Source organism: Anomalospiza imberbis, chromosome 5 (assembly GCF_031753505.1).
Source record: "Anomalospiza imberbis isolate Cuckoo-Finch-1a 21T00152 chromosome 5, ASM3175350v1, whole genome shotgun sequence".
NCBI lineage: Eukaryota > Metazoa > Chordata > Aves > Passeriformes > Viduidae > Anomalospiza > Anomalospiza imberbis.
In genome coordinates, this window is record NC_089685.1 from 13543741 (window position 1) to 13566441 (window position 22701).

Genomic DNA, 22701 nt, shown 5'->3' on the forward strand with positions numbered 1-22701 from the left:
CACTACTCAGCAAAATCAAAAATATCCCTGAATTATCAGCATTGTTGTCAGCACAAATCCAAAACATAGCCTCATACCAGCTACTAGGAAGAAAATTCTCTACCTCAGTCATGCCAACAGTTTTACATCCAAGATTATCTCAAAAGAGATGACAAAACGCCTTATGTTTACTGTCTACACATTTGTGACTAGTCCGCTGTACTACAGCACATGCTGCAGTAAGCTTCCTGTTCCTTAATGGAAAAGGAAAAACATTTACCTTTTCAACAATGAAAGCTGCAGTGGTTCTAGAAGGGCTGCTTCCCATTAATTTAAAAATTGTCTGAATACTGTACAGTTGCAGTGCTCCTTTCGAGCAATGGCATCTTGGGGTTTGTAACAGGACCATGTGACTGCAAATCAAAACTTGGAAGATAATGAACCTAGAGAGCGTGAAGATTGTGTCTTACAAGGAGTGTCGAGCCAGACGTTTCCGATGCTATCCACTGGCAGAATTGCAGGAGATAACACACTCACACTCCCACCACAAGATTTTAATTAAGAAATAAAAATATATATGGGCTGCTGTAAAGAATATTTTGTAGTCATTAAGTACTAGTCACATCCAGTAGGCTAAAGAGTACTCATGTTTCTTCCTCACATACCTCTAGTCTTCTAAATAAAGAATATACAGACTGTCAGAGCCTAGAATAAACACACACTCACATGAAGTACTTCAGAACTCAGTGCTTTCCTACATCTGCCTAGAGTAAAAGTCATCTAAAGTAACAAATACTTAAATTTCAACATGTAAGGCATACAGAATTAAAACATACATTTTGGGTTTCCTTGAAGCATCCAAAAAGAAATTAATTCTGAAACAGAACTCATTTACAGTCTAGATAGCAAGTCAGCTCCTCCTAAGAGGTAATTGCATGGCAGCTTATTATAACTATCAGCTTAATTACGAAACATGCCAAGCAACAGTAATAGATCTCATTGGCAAAAGCAAAATAAGCTATTATTACCCCAGCAAACAAGGTTCAGTCAATAGCCTTTCCCCACTTGCAGCTCATGGTCCATCCAACCCAGGCCTGGTCTGTGCCAGTCACGGCTGTCTTCCCACTGAACAACACAGCTCTGCCAAGCTGATCCTCTCAATACAGTTTCAGACTACCTATACTCTGGAATATTTCTTGCCTGTGCAGAAATAAATATAGGCTAAACAGAGCACTGAGAATCAGAGAGAAAGAAAATGCAGAGGAAGTGTGTCAACGATGTCAGACAAATGAGGCACTGAGGGGCATGGACCCTTTCACTGGGGAAGGGCAGAGAGCGAACAGAACCCCACTGTCACAGAGGAGCAAGCCTGCTATAGAGTATTGTATAATGTATATACAGCTGTATAGATGGAGCTATACAAATTGTGTCTTGCTATAGACACGAGACTAAGACATAATGCAACACAAATAGTGATTTTCAAAGAGCCAGCTGATTACCCCCTCATTTGCAGCTTTCTATCAACAAGGACTCTGACTTCAAATACTTCTCCTTTTCAGTAATACCAAGTCACCAATAGAAATGCCATTGCTATAGTGCACATAAAGACATTGAGGTTCCCCAGATAACACTGCATTGATGAATCTCTTGAGAGTCTCATGACCAGAAGAATTAAAAAGACTGCTGTTACTTATCAGCATGTTGTACACACACTATACCATATGCCCATGCCCAGACTCTGAGGGGATGGCATATAATTCCCAGCATACAGGAGGAATTATACTTTTGGGGGATTTGTTAAAGCTTAAGAATATGGAACAAAGTACACAGGAAGAAGAATCTAAGTGATGTAAAATCATTTATCTTGTTATTTGGTTTAGAGATAAACTGTGTAATTTGAAGCCCAGCCTCAAAATCCTGGAGCACTTGTACAATTGAGTAAGCTCCAGTCTACAATAGAAGCTCGGTACTGCAACCAGCGCATATTCACCTACTGGGAACTACTCCTGTCTAGAAATATTCACTCTACTAGCAATCAGCATGACACTCAGTTTTTCAAAAGCACTTTAAAGATTTTGAAACTGAGTATTTAGCAATCTCTATTATTTAAGAGGAAATGTCCAATGATGCGCATGCAGACAGCAAAATAGTGTAGAAGGAAAGGAGGCTGGATTGGCTCTCAACAGACAGATCTCTGCCTACTGGATTACTTTGTTTCTGAAATTGTATAGGCACTAAACCAGTAATGAGTTGTTTTTTCACCTCAAATTTCCAACTGCACCAACAGAGAACCGGGACACTGGAGCTAGCACTCAAACTAACAAGTTGTGGCATCTCAGGGTCATAGCTGTCACAACTTTTTTCTGATAGACAACTGCCTAAGCTAGGGTTGTACTGCTCGCTATGGTCTGCATGTATTTTTTCCTCTACAGGTGTTTATTTCTATGTGATTTTTGTCACCAGCATTAGCTTGTATGGACTGGCATCTATTGCAATTGGATCACCATGTAAACTTCTGAGCTGATCTATGTTTTTTCTCAGTCTAAATGTTATGTACAGACAGTTCTGCATACACAAACAGATGCTACAGTTGTGGATACAGCAGAACTATCTAAACAAACAAGAAAAAAAAGCAAAATTCTCCAATAAACTCTCACTATTGTTTTAATTGCTAATAAGAGTGTTTGGTAACTCGTGTAAAAACCTTGACATTGCAAACTACCAGATATTTTAGTGCAATTTCACTGAAAGTGCTCTCGCTAAGTGTGTTTCATTGATTAGGAAACAACAGTATCATCCAGGGAGAAGATAAGTGATGTTTGCTCAAGTTACCTAACAAGATAAAAGCAGCTACTTGTTTAAGCATTGTTCAGAGACACTGGAATTCCCAAGATTTGGAAAAAAGCATATGGAAAGACAGACAATTTGAATAGCCCTAACAAAAGAACTGAGGGGGGCAACTGCTCTAAATATGACACGAAATGCTCCTAAGCTGCCACAGAAAACCTCATCCAAATTTGGTTTTAAATTGGGAAGAAAAAAAAAACAACACCTCAGGCCTTTATTTGACCTCTTTAAGATTCCTACCTCTCCTGGAATGTTACTAAGTCATCTATACTATGAAACAGCAAACAAAACAGAAGCAAACTGGTTTTATGTCATGCCAGTGTGCTGCACCACTACCAATCCTTGAGCACACACAGGGAATTTAGAAAAAGTAGTGGGCAAATTAGATTTGAAGTAGATACTGTTTGAACCCAGGCCTGCCGTATTTAATGTGATTAGTCTCAGAAAAGGGAAAAAGTGCATCTTCCATATTTGAATAAGTTAGATAAGAAACACTTAAACCTAGATCACAAAGAGCACTGTAGGCAGGTTACAGCTGGAATGGAAGAACTTTGCAAGCCCTCAGTTGCAGTGACTGAGCCGCTCCAAGACTGAGCCGCTCCAAGACTTACCAGCATCTCCCCACCTTCCAAAACTCCTTCCTACAAACAGCAACAATAGCTGTTAACTTTCTTTATGTCTTGGTGTAATGTATAGTAATAATAACAATAATGAAAATAATAGTAACAGCAATAATAGTATTACCACAAGTCAGCAACTACTGAAGTTTGTACTTTGGTAGTTACTCAGTAACAAGACCTGGTCACAACATAGTTTTTGCTTTTTCAATTCCTCTGTCCAGAAGTACCCTCATCCCTGAAACTCATCCTAGCATCCCAACGTTCAAAGAACTAAAACACAATAAATTCTTTACCACCATAACCAGGACTGTTACTGTAGTTTTGTTTAGGCCACCAACAACCTCGTCGACATTGCAATGCCTCTTCTGAAGGAAATAAGTGAGCCTTCCAGCCTAGGAGAGGCCGGGCACACGTGTCCAGCCAGGCGGGGGGAGTCACACGCCGGCTCTGTCCAGGATCTGGAGGCTGAACGCTTCCACGAGCGCGGTGCCGCGCAGGGGCAGGTCTGCGGCCCGGGCACACTCGCTGCGAGGCACGTCAGGAGCTGCCGGGTCAGAAAGCACCGGGTCGGAGCGCGGACAGGGCGCCTGCACTTTGTCACTGCTGTCAGCCCCACTGTTTCCAAGAAACGAAGGGAGGGCCGGGCAGCGCGACTCTCCCTCTGAACCTATACCTTGCCTAGCGAATGTGACACCGCAGTGGCCGAGAGCTAAGCACAGGGCTAGAAAACACGTATTTTGCGCCAGCCGGCTCCCGGAGCGCGCTGCATCACCGCCAGGCGCACAACCGCAGGCAGCGAGCGGCGCGAGTGGAGCAAAGCGGGAGGGACGCGACGCGACGCGGGAGAAGCAAGGAGCGACTGCCCCGCGGCAGCGACGTGCGCGCCCTCGCCGACCCCGGCCGCGGCGGGGGGCGGGCAGCCCGCGGGGCCGGACGGTGCTCGGGGCCGGGCGGCCCCCGCCTCCCGCGAGCCCGCCATGGCCGCCCCCCACGCCCAGAGGCGGCGGGATGGCGGCGCCCGCCCCGCCCGCTTTCACTTTCTTTTCTGGCCCCGCCGCTGCCCCCCGGCTGCGCGGCCCCCGGCACCCCGCGGGGAGCGGCTCGGGGCTGCCCGGGGCGAAGGGCAGCCCCGGCCAGGCCTGCACCGTCCCCCCCCGCACCGCCGGGTGAGGCCGGGCATCCTCACGGGCGCCCCGGGGGATCTCCCAGCCCCGGCTAGGCGGGCAGGGGGCCGGTGGCGGCGGGGCCGGCCCGGCTCGGCGTCCCGCGGATGGCGCGCACCGGCGGGTCCGGTGTCCGCAGAGGTAACCCCCTCTCTCGCGCCCGACTGTCCGTGCCCACCTTGTAGGAGTCGGTGGCGAGGAGGATGTTGAACTCGGCTCCCGCCGCAGCGCACTCCATGTCGCCGAGCCCCGGGAGGCGCCGCCGCCCGCACGGACAGGACCGGGCTCCGCCGCCACCGCTGGCGCTTTGAGAGGGGGGAGCACGGAGAGAGGGGGCGGGGCGGAAACACGGGATCGCGGCCCGGGCGGGCGCGCACGGGGACGCCGATTGGTTGGGCCGCTCTGCCGCCGAGGGCGGTTCCGTGACGTCACGACAGGGGGGCGGGGCCTGGGCGCCCCGGGGTCTCTGATTGGTCCCGCGGCCGGCCGGTGCAGGGGGAGGGGCGGGCTGGGAGCGCCCCGCGCCGCACGTTCTCTTTCATTGGGGTCTGGGCGGGGCCGGCTCGGTGACGTCACCGCGCGGCCGGCGAGCGCCCTCTGGCCGTGGCCGGCGGCGCGCGCTCGGCCGAACGGGCGGCGGGGCCGAGGCGGCGCGCGCGTGCGCGCGGGGGCCGCGGTTTCGGTTCTCGGCAGCCGCGGCTCCGGGAAAGGGGCGGCGGCGCCGGCACCCACCCGGCCACGCGGGGCGGCCCCGCCCGCACCCATTCCCGGCCGCACCGAGCTCGGGGCAGCCGCTGCGCCCTGCGGTCCCTTTTACCAGGGCCTGGGGCTGATGCCCGTTCGGGAAGGGACCTCCCGGCTTTCCCGAGCACCCGCATCTCCATCCGCCCCCATGCCGACGCACGGCACCGGCTGCCGCAGTGGAAGAACGTGACACTCCTTGACAGAAAATACTTCCGAGCATTCCTTACAGTTGCTGTTGATCAGGGATTACGTATAAAGTTACACCTGCTCTCCAAAAGCTTTGTTTTATACTCATCATAACTTTAACCGGCATTCTGATTCGAGTAAATACTTGGGGTTTTCGAGCCGTATTTGTCTGGTATTCGAAGAGAGGAGGAAGAGGAGGCTCGGGTGGCTTTATCCCTCCAGCGGCACCTGACAGGGCGGTGTAGCCTGCTGGGCGTCGGGCTCTTCTCCCAGGGAATGGGAGCAGACCGCGGCCTCGAGCTGCCCCGGGCAGGTCCAGGTCGGCATTCGGGAGAATTTCTTCACGGGAAGGGTGATCAGACATCGGAATGGGCTGTGAAGAGAATTTCTTCACGGGAAGGGTGATTAGACATCGGAATGGGCTGCCCAGGGAGGCGGTGGAGGCACCGTCCCTGGAGGAGCTCGGGTGTGGCGCTCGGTGCCGTGGTCTGGTTGGCACGGTGGTGTTCGGTCAGAGGCTGGCCTTGATATCTCAAAGGTCTTTTCCAACCTAATGGATTCTGTGAGTCCGTGAACTGTTCTGAGACAAGAGAACACTCTTTTGGAGCAAGTAGCAAATACAGTTCCTGTCACAGCCATGGCCTGTCCACAACTGGAAGATGGTTGTCTCGCTCTCTGCTAATCAGGCATATGGAAAAATAACTAACTATTAACAATGCTACTCCACTGCATAAAAAAAAAAAAAAAAAGCTGCTCAGTTAGCCTTTTCTGTAAAACCACTGATGAATTAAAACTTAAGTTGTTGTTTGATCATATACAAACCCAAACATTGTATAACCACTGTTTATTAATATGATTTAGACACATTGAGTTTCACCAGTCAGATTTTGATAGAAGTACGAATGTCAAAAAAAATTGCAAGGAGTAAGGCTAGGAATAGAGATCTAGGTATTTCTGACATCATTCTATATAGATCCTGGTGTATCCATAACATCCCTGTGAGCCACATTAATTTGATTACCATTGTGAGTCCCTGTTGACCTCAGCATGCTCTGGTTTTATGCCATTCCATGAGAGAAAAGCACCAGTTTTATATATATAAATATATATACCTTGCCCAAAGAGGCTGTGGGGATTCCCTTGCTGGAGATATTCAGGAACCATCCAGCCACAATCCTGTGCCATGTGCTCTAGGCTGACGCTGCCTGAGCGGGGAGGTTGGACCAGGCACCCACTGTGGTCCCTTCCAGCTCTACCCATACTGTGATTCTGGGAAACTACTTTCATTAGTTTTCTCAGGAGGAAAAGGGTTTCCCTAGAACAGGAAAAGGTCTGTGAAGAAGTTGGAAACATTAAGAGACTCCATATATCAGGAGTTTCCTGTATGCTTCCCTCTGGCCATCTTGTCTGAATGCTGTTTTTCAACAAAATCTGCAAATAGCAATGGTAATTGCTGTTATTGCTATTTGCCACCATGAACTTGCAACTAATTCTTGTCTTAGATGTTCCACTTGCTTTTGTTCAGTCTCATGGACACAAACTCATGACAGCAAAAATAAAAGGAAATTTCCATTTTCTTTCTAAGATTTCTCTGTAGCTCTTCCCGTTTTTATCTCTGTCTTGTTTGTTGCTGCATAGACAACTCATTCTGCTCTCTTCCACTGGCAAGACTTATCTAAAAGTGCTTGCTAATTTAGAAAGCAGCTCTACTTTTTCTACATCTCCCTTAGATAAAAAAAATATTTTTCTGAAATTGTCCGGACTTAGCTCTTCCTTAGTTCCTTCTGAGGATTCCTTTTGTGCAGTGTCCCATCAATGTGACAACATGATCATGGGATAATTTGAAATTATATGCAAATCTCCCATGTTTTGTCACAAAATTTTCTTCTGTGATGTCACATCAGGACTTTGTCCCTTAACACATTATTTATCAGTGTTATCTGTCCTTGTCTTTTTCATGGTGAAATCTCTCTGCTGCAAGGGACAAAGCCTATTTTTTTAAAATTCTTCTTTAACATAAAGCTGATCAGTAAAAAGCAAAAGCTATTTTATCAGATCAGTCTTTTATCTAAACCAGAGCAAGAAATTGGGAAAGTCAGAAAAATACTGCAGGTTTTTTGTTTTGTTTTTAAATGGCATTTCTCACTACAGAATTCTGCTGATATATCTTTAAGCCTTCAATAGAATAATTAATGATTATTTGCTCAGACAGAATTTTTGTCAGCATCTTGTTCTTCCTCCTGCTGGCTCTTTCTGTCACCTTACATTGTGCCAGATCTTGAATAATGCTTTAATTTAGCTCATATGAACATATCTCAAGCTGTATCTATAATGAAACATTGTAAAGTTAGGGCATTTCATAGTATTAATAGAAAATGGTATTATGCTAAACAGAACTGTGTTAAATCACTATTGGCTAGTGAGAACATATTTTAAGTTTGGAAAAAATTAAATACATTTCTTGCAGCTGTAGATGGTGGGAGTACTGTCACAATGTTGAAAGAGAAATGATCCTGGGAAACTCAAATACTTGTATGGGGCTTAACTTCTCCCTCCAGAAGGAACCACACCAAGAAATAATGTTCTTCAATTTAAATGCAAGCTCAGCTGAATTGTTTCTGATACCATTTGCCTACAGACAGAAGTGAGGTTCTTCAACAGTTGTCTTCCAACATTTTCCTTTGGCATGTGAGAGATTTTTAGAGGTACTTGTTTAGATATTTTTAATAAACAAAGCTCCAATGGCAGCTTTAATAAATTCATATTAATCCAGGGACATATTTTGTTCCCCAGGGATTTCTGATAATAAATGATGCTCTGTGTAGCAGAATTCTGCAGTCAGCATTTTATGTATATAAAGTCCATAATGTGGTGCTGTATCTGGAGGAGAACTGTCCTGTAAATATGTCCTCAGGCTGATGTCTTAGGAAGTAGGCAAGGACAGTCAAATTAAGGTGGATATTACACTACATCCTTTCTTCAATCACTACTGCAAAACTTGATATTTATTTAATCTATCTGTGAGAGTCCTGTCACCATTGCATAGAGGATTGCTGTGACTGGAATTTCTGCACACACCATGATTATGTGCAGGGCATGAATTTTCCTCTCTAGTGTTTCTGGTTGTTTTGGTTGTTACTTCTGAGCCTGAACAAATCCCCTGTGCTCCCTTTATCTGGGTGATAATTCCAAGGCATATTGACCTATTGAATGTCAACATTGTTTCTTAATACTGTTGTTTTTCTTTTCAGATATGCTGGCAAAAGGGCAGAATTTTAAATGTGCTTCTTTGTGCTTTAGGTATGTGTGGTAGTGTTTAAGCTTACAATTTTTGCAGCAGGTTCCTTGGTGCCTGATGGCCAGGCTGGTGCCGATGGAGTTTATCAGATATCTGTCACTTGCCACCTTGCTGCATACCGTTCTTTGCTGTGAAGCTGTAAGGAAAACAGAGTGTACCTGTGGATTCTTCCTTCCTCCAAGGCTTCCTCCTTTTATCCTTCCTAAAGCTTCCCATCCTACGCCATTCTGCAACATCTAGTTGTGTTCTCATAGCGTTCCTTCACCTTGGATACTTGTCTGGGACTCCTGAATAAATCTGTGATAATTGGTTCAAATCATCTAAGCCGATTTGAATGGGCTCAAGAATTTAATTCTCATTTCTAAACCATATCCATCAATAGTCCTGTTAAATAGTATCCCAATCACAAGAAATCACAGAGAAGTAGATTATTTTTCATTGAAGTGACTAAATAATTCTGGCCTTCACATGTTTGTCAGTTTTTGTGCTTCTGAGCTTGACTCACAGCAAGTCAGCTTTTCTTTATGCCTTCTTAACTACATCTGGCCACTAGGTTTTATCTTTGGAAGCCACTGCCTATGTTTCTGCTGGTACTTGGGTTGATATGCTGTGAGACTTGCTGTGAGACTTCTTGCCTTGACTTTTGGAAGAGGTGAATTTTAGGTGATGGTGATGGCTTTGTATCACACCACATAAACTGTTATTTCTTGGTATGCATTGCATAACCGGTACTGAGGTGTTTGCATGCTCTTCAAAGAGCAGCAGAAGTTCAGTCACTTCATTGCTCAGAGTATTGTAAAGCTGAGACAGCTTGAAATTGCAGTCACACAGATGGGTGAAATGCCACAGGACACCCTGAGAATTACTGTTACAAATATGCCTTACTGGTTCTGAATTGGCACTGTGGATCCAGCAGCTTACCAGTTTTGGGTGTACTGAGGTGCCCTCTACCAAGAGACACTCAGGTGGACCTGCTGTCTCTTTCTTCCATGCTGGGGTCTCCTCAGGAGCTGGGTGACAAGTAAATGTTGCTCATGGGTATTTCAGTGCATCTGTCTAGCATCAGCTTGGATCAAGAAGCACTCTCCTGAGCACGACCTTGCCGAATCACATGCGGCTTTATAAAGTTAACGGTGCAAGTCTTGCATTTCTGTTTTTTTTTGGTTTTGTACTGTGGTTCAGATATACAGTTGTATGGAGCTGGCTTGGGTTAGTAAAGCTGGTTCTTTATGTCCCAGGTCATATAAAAATGGCAAAACCGCTTCCTGGACTGACACCAACCACTGTGTAATGTGGTTTGTGCAGCACTGTACCTGAGCCAATAAACTTTGTAATTGTAACCACTGAGCTATACTGAGTGTGTCCCTGACACAACGTGCAGCTAAAATAAGCCTCTGCAGCTGGTTAAGTGATGGCTGTGGAGTGTGGGATGCAGTGCAGGAAGGGAGCAGACAGGAAAATTACACTCAATCACCTGTACTTTGTCCACACACTGAGATTCCCAGGCATCCAAACGGCTGAGTTTCTTTTCCTTTTGAATCAAATCAGGACAAAATATTTTCTCTGCCTCCCAAACCAACTCTCCTCCACTTCATTACAGTGATGCTTATCAGCTTGGTCAAATGAAGTAGAGTTAATCATAATGAATACCTCTGGATTTTATTGGAAAAAGAATTAAATATTTCTAATACATTTATTTCAGAACTCAGATATACTTCTAAATTGTTTCTTCAGCAGCGTTTGGCCAATGCAGAATTTGTGATGCTCTGCCACAGTGTGAAGATTTTACTGCTGTTTATCTAGAGTTAAGTTTATAATTTAATCAATGTTTACTGCTCTGGAGTAAATGCTGAGTCCTCTGGAGCTGAGACCATTTCTAGTTATGTGTTTATCACCTGATGTGTGGGCTAATTCCAACCAGAGTCCCTGCACTAACACAGTTACAACAGCAGCCACAGTGTCTGCAGGGCATAATTGAGCTTTATGTGATGGAGGGATCAGAGACCTGGAGCTAAACTGATTGACTTTTGTTTTGTATTTCACAATACACAGTGTGTATGAGACACGTGAGACAGATACACAGCTGTGTGTCCAGGTGAAAAGACAAAGTTTCAACACTTCTGCAGCACATGTAAAGTTCAACCAAGCTGCCACAGTTATGTCTGAGGATCAAATGCCACCTGTCCAGTTTATAAATACAGAAGATGACTTTCTAATGATTCAGATGTCCATTTTCATTCTAGCAAGCTGAAGGTTCTATTTTCTTCATTTGATTTGTGCTTTCTGTGAAGAAAATACACCAACAAAAAATGGAGCACCCTAGAAACACCAATTACCCAGAGTTTCTTTTTTTGATGAGTAGACAGCATGGAAGATTATACATATTTACTGATTGCCCAGTTCCTGTAATATTCATGCTGGCTTTGCAGGAGAACACCTGAAGCAAAGCAAGAAAAATCAACAATTTGTAAAAAGGTGTAGAGGAACAGACAGTGGGCATTTTGCTACAACCCATCAGTTAGAGGAGTTACAGTTTCACTGTTTATGACATCAGCCACATTGTCCTCACATGAACTTCAGCCTTGAACTGTTTTTTTTTCTCTGGGCTTGTGTTAACATGCTCAAACACTTTCTAGTTCAGCCTGATCCTGTAAAATGCAGTGGTATTCTAGTGAGCTGCTACTGACTTTAGTATACTCAGGATCTTGTGCACTGTGTCTTTAAAGAGAAAGGGGAAAAGAAACTGAATAATTCATTTATGCTTACTAAAAGAATTGTATGGAGGGCAAGCTCTACTATACAGAGAGCGTTCTGGCCAAAAAATATCATAAGGTTATAAAATTTGTTGCACTGTAATTTTAAAGAAATATGATTTTTTTTCCCCCCAGCATCCTTTCTGAAAGGGAACCGTGAGGTTTATCAGGAAAATACCTTGCTGCTGTTGTTCCTGAGGAGAGTGAATATAAATTGAAGGGGATTGGACAGAGCCCCAAGCATTGTCCATTCTCATAACAGTGCATCACAGATTGCAGTTTGACTCACAGATAAATCAAGACCATTTCAGTCAATGAGGGTGTTTGTAACGTGGCTGGGGCTGTGGTGCTGCATAAGGATGCAGGGCTGTTCTGCTAAGTCATCCCAGCTGCAGGTGAGGAATCCCAGCACACAGATGCAGGATCATTTCTGCTCCTTCAGAGCTGCTGTGTGCAAATTGCTGCTGGACTGAGCCACTCCTTGGGCTCCTTCTGTGCGGGGGTTGAAACACAGTTGTCTAGGAGAACACCTTTAAAAACAGGGACATCCTCATGGAAATTTATAGGTTTGTATTTTGTTGCTTCTTAAGGTAAAAATGAAGGGAAAAGATTTGTCTTTAGAATATTAGCCTAAGCTGATAACAGGCAAAAACTGCTTTGGGTGCTTAAATTTAGGATGTTAGCAGTCTGTTGAATTGAGCAGGATTAAAATTGGCGTGTTTGGTGAGTAATTGCAAAAATGATGAAGTCGTGTCTAAGTAAACTCATTTTCAGAGCTGGAGGTCTTTCTCTTTGATGTCTCAAACATAATTAATCTCTGAAAAAAAAGTTGCTGTTTTTTTGTAAAGTGGTCTTACACAATATTTGCACTGCGCAGGTCACTGTGGTTCCCAAGATCTCTGTGGACTGATTTACAGGAAATGCAGAGTCACCGGAGCAGTGCACACTCTCCTAGGGCACTGCCCTGCAATCCTCACAGTGTAAAAGAGATGTAGGTTTCTTCTTGGCCTTCTTGCAGACCCAGTGCACCCTCTCTGCTCCCCAGAGAGCACAGCCAGTGGGCTGGCAGCAGCCTCAGGGGCTGGGGCGCAGGCTGGGAGCCCCTGCGCCGCCCTTTGCTCTGCGGCTGCTGCTTAAACACGTGGGCAATTTTCTGCTCCCACTGTCCACACGGGAAAAGATTGCAGCTGCGTTTTGTGAAGAGCTGAATCCCATTCGTGTGCAAGGAGCATGGCCTAGCAGTGTGCTCTGGATGTAAGCAAAGGAACGGGCTGAGGAGAGGCAGGCGCTGGAGCGGTCGGGCTGCGGGCACGCACAGGAGCAAACTGAGGCATCGAGGGCTCCTTGGGCTAAACAAACAAACCTGCTAGGCTGTACGGGGTTTTCTATGGATGGTACATTTGGATTTAGCTCTTTTTCTTTCCATTAAATTCTACTTTATGTTGGAATGCCTGGAATAGAAGCCTCTCTGAGTCCCTCAGAGAGAGAAAGGAATGCAGGGCTTGAATTAGAACCTCTAGAGAAGATGAAATATATTAAGCCGCACAGATATGAAATAGAATTGTAAGTTTTAGTTTGAAGTAAGTAGAAATATATCTTAAGTGCCTTAAAAGACTGTGTTAGCCAGTAAAAGGCCCTAAAGCCTAGTTTAAAAGTCAGTAGTGTTATAGATACATATTATAATACTGGCTTTTTGTAAATATTTAAATGGGTTTTATATGTGTAGTGTTAAAGTAACTTTAGTTACTTTATAAAGATATAGTTTTTATTTCTGTTGTTGTTTAAGCTTAGACGTAGTAGTGAAATAGCTGATATAAGTATGCTTGTGTTAAAATGCCTGCTTGGATGGGATAACATCCAACAAACACAGGATGAGGACACCTGCTACAGATATGCCAGCTATCAGCACTCACTGTCTGAAGACAGTGTGGACCAAGGTCCAAAAATTGGAGGTGATAAGAATGGACTACAACCACAACCAAGGAATACACATGCCCTAAAAAAAGGTGGATCCAAGCAGGAGCCATGCTAAACAATTTTTGGAACATGTAAACTAGTTTGGGGAAAAAGTTTACTGTGCATAAGGGTCTATGAATGTGCAACAGGCTGATGTAAGGGAAAAGATATTTAAGGGGTATCTCAGAAGATAACAGTGTGCTCTTAGCTGAGTGCCAAGATGCACCCAGCTGTAATAACCTTTGAATTGTGGTCCTTGTCTCCTATTGTCCTTTATTAAACTTTTAAAATTTTCTCAGGACAGTGAAGATGTTTCTCACTGTAGTATTACCTTTCACAAATTAGTTCCAGACATAATAAAAACATAGCAGAACATTGCTTGCATTTCTAGATAGAGCAGGTAGAATAATTTGTGTAAATAGATAAAATTATATGTGTAGATTTTGTGTAAGAACTGACACTACTTTCACACATTAGAATCAAGCCAGGATAGGTTTAGGAAGAATGTTTTAGAATCATGTTTTTGGGTGACTGGATGATTTATGAATAAAATCTCTGTATTGGGATGCAGAAAATAAGAAGAGGAAGGAAGAATAAAGAAGTGTGGGAGCTGCTGCTGCTGCTGCTGCTGCTGCTTCTGCTTGGGACTTTGTGCCAGAAAGCTTTAAGCACAGAGTTTAACACTCTGAACTCTTGGCCTTTGACACTGATGTATTCATGCAATAAACAATTTACTACAACCAACAACAGCTCTTGTCTCTTTGAAGACCCAAGGCCCATGAAAAACTTGACAACTTTACTCACATTTGTCCTAATTTTTATTTTGTGCTTTCTAATTAAACATGAAATGGAAACTGTTGATTGGAGCCTACTGTGGCAGGATAAGACAGGAATGAAATTTATACCTCCATTTCAATACAGAAAAGACTGAAGCATAAATTTAAAAAAAAAACCCACATTATCTTAAATTATGAGGCTGAGGAGTAGAAGGATGAGCTGCCTGTGCCTATTAGGGAGAGAGAGGGCAGGCATTCTATGTGACAGCTTGTGCTGCATCAGGAATCAACCTGGGATTCCAGGCTGAGCTATTTGATTTGGATTGCACCTACCTAACAGATACCTGTAGGGTCTGGCTTTGCCCTTTCACTGTGGTGACATTTGGAGAATTTGCTGATATGATAAGTTGCAATGAACTGAATTGCAGCATGGCCCCTGCTCACAGTGTTTCCTCTTTCCCCCCACTGATTTACCAAGCTCTCTGACTTCAGTTCCTGCCTGTAGTCTCATTTCTTCCTCAGTATTCTCAAGAAATGAAGCAAGTATTGGGACACACCCCTGAAACTCACAGCTGTTTTTAGCTTGTGCTTTCTCTGGATTGTTAGCAAGGTATCTTTTTTATTTCTCTGTCTGAAATTTTATCCTGAGATCTCAAAGACAGTGGAAACAGAAGTGAGATTTTTGGATGGCTTATTTTTAGAGGTATGATTTTTGTGTCAAAACAGCACTGAAATTGAGATAAAACAATAGTCATATCTAAGGATTACTTCTTAAACAGGGATGTGAGATAATCTTCAAGAAAAAAAAAGCTGGCATTTATCTTATCAGGTAGCAATTAATAATCATTCCACAAATATTTGGGGAAATTTGTGGGCCAGTGAACTCACTGAGATAAATAGGTTGTGTCAAATCCTTAGCGTCAGATAAAATGTGAACTTTTTCATAGCTCTTGTTTATTTTACTATATTGAACCAGTGCCTTCCTTACATTTTAATTTTCCATCCACTTTGTCTTTCTGTTTAATGCATCTATTTTACTGCTGCTGGCAGGATTTTCTTTCTTCTTGCTGGGGAATCAGAAGTTATCTGATTTATTTTTGTTGTATATTGGAGGAGATACCTCCTCTAATGTTTTACATAGTAATGTTTTCTCTCTCTATAAACTGATCATAATAGTGAAAATCAATGCATATGCCTAAGAAGATTTATTTCTGTGTCCCTCTATTAGTGTCTATGTATTCTCCAGTCACCTAACCTATATTGTCACAAAGATCTACTATTTTATTCCAATTAAAAGATTTAAATGTAGAAGACTTTTGAGATTTAAAGAACAACAAACTGATAAATGTAGTGCAATATTTACTACTCCCAAAAGTCTTCTTTACAGAGAGAATGGAAATCCAACACTGGAAATTTGAAGGGAAAATGTCTGAGTGTGTAGTTAAAGCAACAGTGTTCTATTTGATGCTGAAATACTAAAGAGCCAAAACTTTTCCTCACAAAGGGGAAACATTCAGAGGACAATGAGGGTCAACTAACTAGCATGGAGCAATGGAGAAGAGTGGGAGAGAAGTTAAAGACTGAAAATGTCCAGAAGACAACAGCAGGAATGTATATGTAGAAGAAATAGTCGGACAGCCTTGTTTGTGCAAACGGTGGTGGAGTCATCTTCTGTGCCCTTCCTATGAGTCATGGCTACAGGCAGGTTTATGGGGTTCCTCTAGATCAGGAGATCCACAGAGGAATTGTGTCCTAATTTATGTGTTGAGTCACACTATGGCACAGTGGTGTTCTGGCTGTGTTACCCCGTTCAGCATCTCTTCTATCACATCAGCTTCCCAAGAGCTGGGATTATTTAATATGACGTGCAAGGCATTGTTAGGGCAAGGAGGACAGCTATGAAGTTCCATAGATCCACATCACTCCGAGAGCTCCAGATGCAAACAGGAGGTGGAATGGCTTCAGATTCGGACCTGGGAATCAGAGGATATTCCTTGATAGAATGGTAGTCTCTAAAAACATAATATTATTTTTAGCTGGTAAGAGATGCACCAGGAAGGGAAAAAGGTGAGCTGAAGTCTTGGCAAATCCTGAGCTGATTTATTTTTCAACCATTTCCTGTTGGATCTCAGGCCACTTAAACCATGTGATAATTCATAAAGCTGTCCAGGTTGGAACAGCCCTTGAAAGAGCTCTAGCTTGAGTCTGGCCTGCTGCTCAAAGCAGGTCAATGAAGATTTCAGAGAGTATTTTTCAGGACTTTGTTGTGACAGGTCTTGAAAATTTCCAAGAACATAGGTTCTCTAGTGTCTCTAGAGAATTTGTTGCTGTGCTTAATTATCCTCCTAGTGATTTTTCCCCACTCTTATATTCAGCTGCAGCCTTCTTCAGGCACTGCAAGGCTGCTATTAGTTGCTCCCTAAATTTTTCTTCAGGTACGTAGGGCATGTGTGATCTGATCACACTGGATACGTCTAGATTTGTCAGGAGGCACTTGCCTCAATCCTCTTCCAAGGAGAAGACAGTTCTCCTTTGCTCCCTCTCTAGGCACAACGGCCCAGGAAACCTTGCTGGTAAAGAATGAGGCAAAGGAAGTGTGTTTAAAAAGCCATGGTGGTCAGGCAAACTCCCTGGTGACTGGAAAAAAGGGAACATTGCTCTTGATTTTTAAAAAGAGAAGAAAACAAAACCCAGGGAGCTACATGCTGGCGAGCCTCATCTTTGTGCCTGGGAAGATCCTGGAGCCAATCCTCATGGAAGCAATGTTCAGGCACATACAAGACAAGGAGGTGATCTGAGACAGCCAGCATGGTTTCACTAAGGGCAAATCACATCTGACCAATCTGGTGAATCTGGAATCTCTGGAGACAATTGTTGCAGGGTTTTAGGGCTCCTCACTCCATGTCAGAGCAGTAAATAAAGCTGGGTCATCCATACCTTTGGAGCTATCTGGAATCCTGAGCATGCTCTAGCCAAAAAAAAAAAAAAAGAGTTGGAAACAAACAAGTTAAGGTTTTATTTTAGCTTCTCTTTCCAACAGGAAACTCTTTAATGTATTCATGAGATGTGTTATTTCTAGCTACTCACTCTTTCCTACTTGTTAAGTCAGAAAATTCCCCAAACACTTGCTCAGATGATGCAGAATTTTTGCCCAGATAATGCAGGCTGTTGGGAACCCAGGCACCAGTGGCTGCTGCCATCACAACCAGTGGTTCCTACCACCACAACAAGAGATTATGGAAGATCCTGCATGCTATGCCAACAGTGAAGAAGGTATCTAGAGTGTGGCACATGAATCCCTTGTTCCCCTTTCATTGTGCACAGACAGAACCTCTTCATGACTGTTATTTATGACTCCGAGTGAGCTGATTGAAAGATCCATCAGAGGAGCAAATGTAGATTGCAACTGCAGGTGTCCCCCTTGAAGGGCACTGCAAGCCATGTCAGTTCCTTTAAGCAATTTCTGCAGTCACTATTTCCTCTAATTGTTGACATCAGGTGAAAGTAATTCAGAGCAGTTCTGGTTCAGGAGGTGAGCTCGTGATGGTGGGACAAGTCTGTACAAACAACACATGCTGAGCCCCCTCTCTACATAGATATTCCTGTGTACTTTCTGAGTCTGTAAATTTGTCATAAGGAGGCAAGAGGTACCAATACTCTTGTGAATATTTCTGCAAATACTGCTGTGATTTATTAATGTATAGAAGACTTCTGTGGAATTTCTGGTCTTCAGCTGAGTTATGTAGAAGAACACAGTAAATTCCTGCTTAGATTTAATATGCTTAATTATGAGTGCCTAGGGAAAACCTGGACTTCATTTAGCATTTTCTGAGCAATGCCTATCAGTTAACACAGAAGCAGCACAACTGAAGTGCTTTAATCTTCTATTGCTCCAATCTGCAAGACTCTGCCTGGCAGTCAGTGGCAACGATGTAAGCAAAGATGCCCTAATTTTTGTGCTGGAATATAACCTTTTACCCATTTCATACATGTTGCTGATTTACAATTTAGCTGTGTGAATTAAGAAGAGTCAAATTATGCGGGCCTTGTTTCATTCTCTATTATGTTGATATAAAATGGGCATAAACATACCAAAATCAATGGTGGCTATTGTAATGTAAAACAGGTGTAATGATTACAGAAACAGGCAAATTTAAGCTAAAATTTTCTTCTCTTCTGGTTTAAGTAAAATAGATAATTAGGTGTGAAGTTTGATTCAACAGAAGCGAGAGACTTCATTAGCATAACTTCAAAATGCCTTTTTTTTTTCTGATCCGTGTCCAGTTTAGTTAAGTCATAACAATTAAATCCTTCAAAGAACAATAAAGACCTGTATGATTAATGAAATTATTTTAAAACATTTGCTAAATAATGAATAAAACTGCTGTATGTTATATTACTGTGACTCAATATCAAATCAATATCAAGCCTGTTGTGTTTAACCTCATTAAGCTCACCAGGACTGGGTCTCTCAGTATTAAAAAAACTATCAGGAGAAAGAGTATAATCTTATCTTCTATGGACTAGACAGTGGACAAGATGAAAGGTGTATTCTGTTATTCAGTTGACTGTATTTTTACTTTACAAGTATCAATCATTGATTATTTATGCCCTTATCAGAAGGTCTTGCATTACAAATTGAAAAGTGTGAAAATCACTATGTCACTATTGTACAAATGTGTAGAAGGCCAGAAGATAAGGGACTAATGTGGGTGTCTCAAACACTGATAGCTGGATGGCTGTGGAGCCATCCAAGGATTGCAAGTAAGTTACCAAGGCTTGTTGGTGATAATAACATGCTGTGAGAAAGAACAGGATGTGGCTGGAGAAGGGGGCTGTGAGAAGGTAGTGCAGCACTTTTGAGGGACAAATGTCCTTATTCTGATTCCTGGAGATAAGCACAACTCAGTCCAGTGCAAGCACAGGAATAAGATCAAGAAGTGGGCATGGACTGGTGGGGGGGAACAAGACCACCCAAGACCCCCAAATCCTTTGACCCATTTCCAGAAGGTCTGAAAAAATAGGCTGTACATAACAACTAATTTGCATAGAAAGCAAGAATCTGTCTTCAAGGTGGGGAAAATTATCTATAAAAAAGTACCCCCCGAGCCCAGACAGTTCTCCCAGGACCCTGGACACCCCATCAGCTGCATCAACCCTGCAGCCAGGACTAGTGATCTCGAGCTCTCTTTTCCTCTTTAATTCATCTCTTTCTCTCTTCCCTTTCATCTTACCCTTTATACAAAACCCACTGCTGTGTACTTATGTAAGAGGCCAGGGGCTAACATAGCAATTTCCATGTAATTTACTAAAATTTGTAATTTACTAATAAAACTTTTTGAGTTTTTGCAGACCCTTTGACTTTTGTTGTTCCTGTCAACCATGAGCATTTATGGATCTTGGGTACTCCCTTCCTTTTAAGGGTGGGACATCACAAAATTGTTGGAAGGTTTTGCTAAAGACATCAATGTAGTTAGGTTTTGAAAACATACTTTTCTTTAATGAAGATTGATTACATAGATTCCTTGGTAAATGCCTTTTTATGTACTTCACACAGATTTTTTTAATAGGTTATTATTCCTAGAACTGAGATTTTACATTTTAATATCTCTTATTGTAGGCAGATCAGAATTCCAGAGGGATTTGAGATGAGAAGAATTTCTACTCTGTAAGGTTTTTTATTGTGTTTTTACTATCTTACAAAGCCTTATAGTTTGGGGATTTTTTAAGTGACAATATGAATCCAGCATTCTGAATAAATTTCCCATCTCTTTATCTTAATTGGAACAAAGGTCTTCAGATTATTTTCCACATGTAGTCAAACACTGCTGTATGGCCTTGAAAAGTCACTTCAGGCAGAATTTCCAAGCATATGAGAAATTTTGATCAATAAGATGGTAATCAAAAAGAATATGTTTTGTACTTCTGTATGTGCCTACCCTCCTAAGATCTTAGAGCCCTTTGAACACTGAAGGAATGAAGCATATAAAATATATTGAGTAGATAACATTATTTTCATTTAATAAATTGGGAAATCAAGGCATACAATTTTGTAACTGTTTTTTAAATATCCTCTGGGGTTTTTTAGTCAACAGCTTTGTCCAAGGGTCTGGATTCAGAACAGTTTATAGCCTTTAATTTTGTTTAGCCCTTGAATGTTCAAGTCCGTGTAGTCATCTGGAAGAGTTATTATTTTTTGTGGAGCCTTTGTCGCTGTATGTACCTCATTCTGTGACCCCTCCACTTTGTGTTTCTCCCTGACCTGTGTCATAGCTCAGACGAGGCCCCCACTCAGCAGTTTGCTGCCAGGGCCCATTGCCATGGGCACTGCATTTTGCTGCTATTTTCTATTATTCTTTCAGGGTGTTTTTGGCATTCTTTTTGCTATCCTTATTCCTGTTCTTTATCCAGTTTAAGTTTAGGGGATTACTTTTTGTTCTTGCGTATTCCCAAAGACAGATGTCCCAGACTTCATCCTCCTACAGAAGGAAGATATGGGATTTAGAATTGACATGGTTTGTGTGAGGCTGTGCTGAAGGAGGGAGGACAGGTTTTGCTGCAGTAGTGCTTGAAGGGGGTGCTTGTTAGCAGCATGTTTGTCCAAGATTTAGGATAATAAATCTGTGGCTAAGGACTCGTCGAAAATGATCTCACTTAAAATAATCTAGATAAAAGCTTTGATCACGAGTTCATCATGGTGCCACCAGGTAGATTGACCTTCATGTAAGGCCTGTCATGGTAGAGGGAACATTGTACTCGGGCTTGGTGTTCCCATTCAAGGTCAAGAACAGTGCTTTTGGTGAAGTCCATCCAATGGAATCAGGAAAAATATTTCTTCCTGCCACCAGCACCCTGCCCTCATGCCATAGTCCTTGGCCACCCAGAAGCCTAACAGTGGTGACTATTTTGCCTTGTATAGTTGCTTCAACTCTAAGAGAAGGGACATGAGTGCAACACACGATTAATGTAAGCATTTTCCAAAGCTGTCCCAGCCACTGTTCCTGCTGTAGAGCAATTACAGGCAGTGGAGTGGGCTAGATATGTTAAAGAGGTGTTTCCCTTGTTTGACATCAGCTGGAGAAGACTCCTGCACAGAAACCAGCTACATCACATCAGTTATTCTGGTTAAGACCATGCTGCAATAATTGTGTTGATTGTGTACATTGTGATTGCAGTTTGGCAGGAAAGAGCTTGCTCTGAACAGCATCCGCTTTAATTTCCTGTCCCTGGTGTGCTTGGCACATGACATCATGTTGTTACTGTCAGTGTTATTGCCACTGCATTTATTCTCTGTACATGGGAAAAAACAGTACAGCACCGTCTTCCACATGCCCTCCTTCTTCCTTTTCCAGAACCTTCTGGGATATAGTGTCCCTTCTCTGTCCTTCACTAACCTTGCCAGGCCAACATTGGCATTCTCAAGAGTCCAAGCAATCATCAGCAGAACCTTTCTAAGGGTATGCTGAAAGAAGGGAGAAAGGCTGGAAGAAATAGGTAAAACAAAGCAAGATAGGACCCTCTTAATTCTACAAATGAATGAGTTATAGCATTCACAAACAATTGTAAGTCAGCATGAGAGCAGTGTATGCTGGAGATAACTTCCACTAAAAGCATTAGAACTCACTCTTCCTGTCCCTACCAAAACACAGAATCCAAGCTGTGTCACCAGGCCCACTGGGAATGGGGAACAGAGACAAACTGCAACAGCAATGAGAACTCCACAAAATTTTTATAATTATAGAGTAATTCAGGTTAGAAGGGACCTCAGGAGGCCTCAGAGTCATCTATGGGATCAGACTCTGTCCCTCAGGGCTGTATCCAGTTAGGTCTTGAAATCCTCACAGGATAGAGGTTCCACAATTTCTCTGGACAATCTGTTCTAATGCTTGATTGTTGGGAATTTCTTCATGGTGAAGAAACTTTTATCAATGTCCAGACTGATACACCTTTTTAAATTTCAATTTGAGTCCCTTATTTTTTGCTCTTCTGCCATGGATCATTTGGACCCTTTTCTTTTCCAGGGTATAGAATCTCAGCCTCTCTAAATGGATCATGAGCAGCAGCTCCTTGATCTCTGAACCTACTCCTCATTAGACAATAAGTAAAATCTGCACCAGATCTTTTTCAGCACCTGCCTTGTAATAGGAGTACAATCAATCTGGACTCCTCCTACTCCTCAAGTACGAAACAGAGAAATATTTACATAAGGTTGGACACTCAATCTCAAAGATTAGTTGGGGATGATGGAGATAAGGGCTCCATCTGCACTAGTGTTAATTGTTCTTTTATAACAGGATATTTCTTGCATGCAGCCATGAAAATGCTTTGTTTCCTCTGTGAATGCAGAGGTTCAGATCCCTTGAAGCTGTGGTATGACAG

At 43.0% G+C, this 22701-nt stretch overlaps 1 protein-coding gene across 2 annotated transcripts in view; it reads right to left on the reverse strand.

The window, feature by feature from the left end:
- The window catches only part of NAMPT (nicotinamide phosphoribosyltransferase), a 29715-nt gene extending 24769 nt beyond the window's left edge, over positions 1–4946 (reverse strand). For both annotated transcript variants that reach the window (XM_068189674.1, XM_068189673.1), the window contains exon 1: positions 4788–4946. In XM_068189674.1, coding sequence (XP_068045775.1) covers positions 4788–4847 — 60 coding nt within the window. In that variant the 5' untranslated portion in view covers positions 4848–4946. The remainder of the gene's footprint in view (positions 1–4787) is intronic.
- Between the last annotated feature and the right edge of the window lie 17755 nt (positions 4947–22701).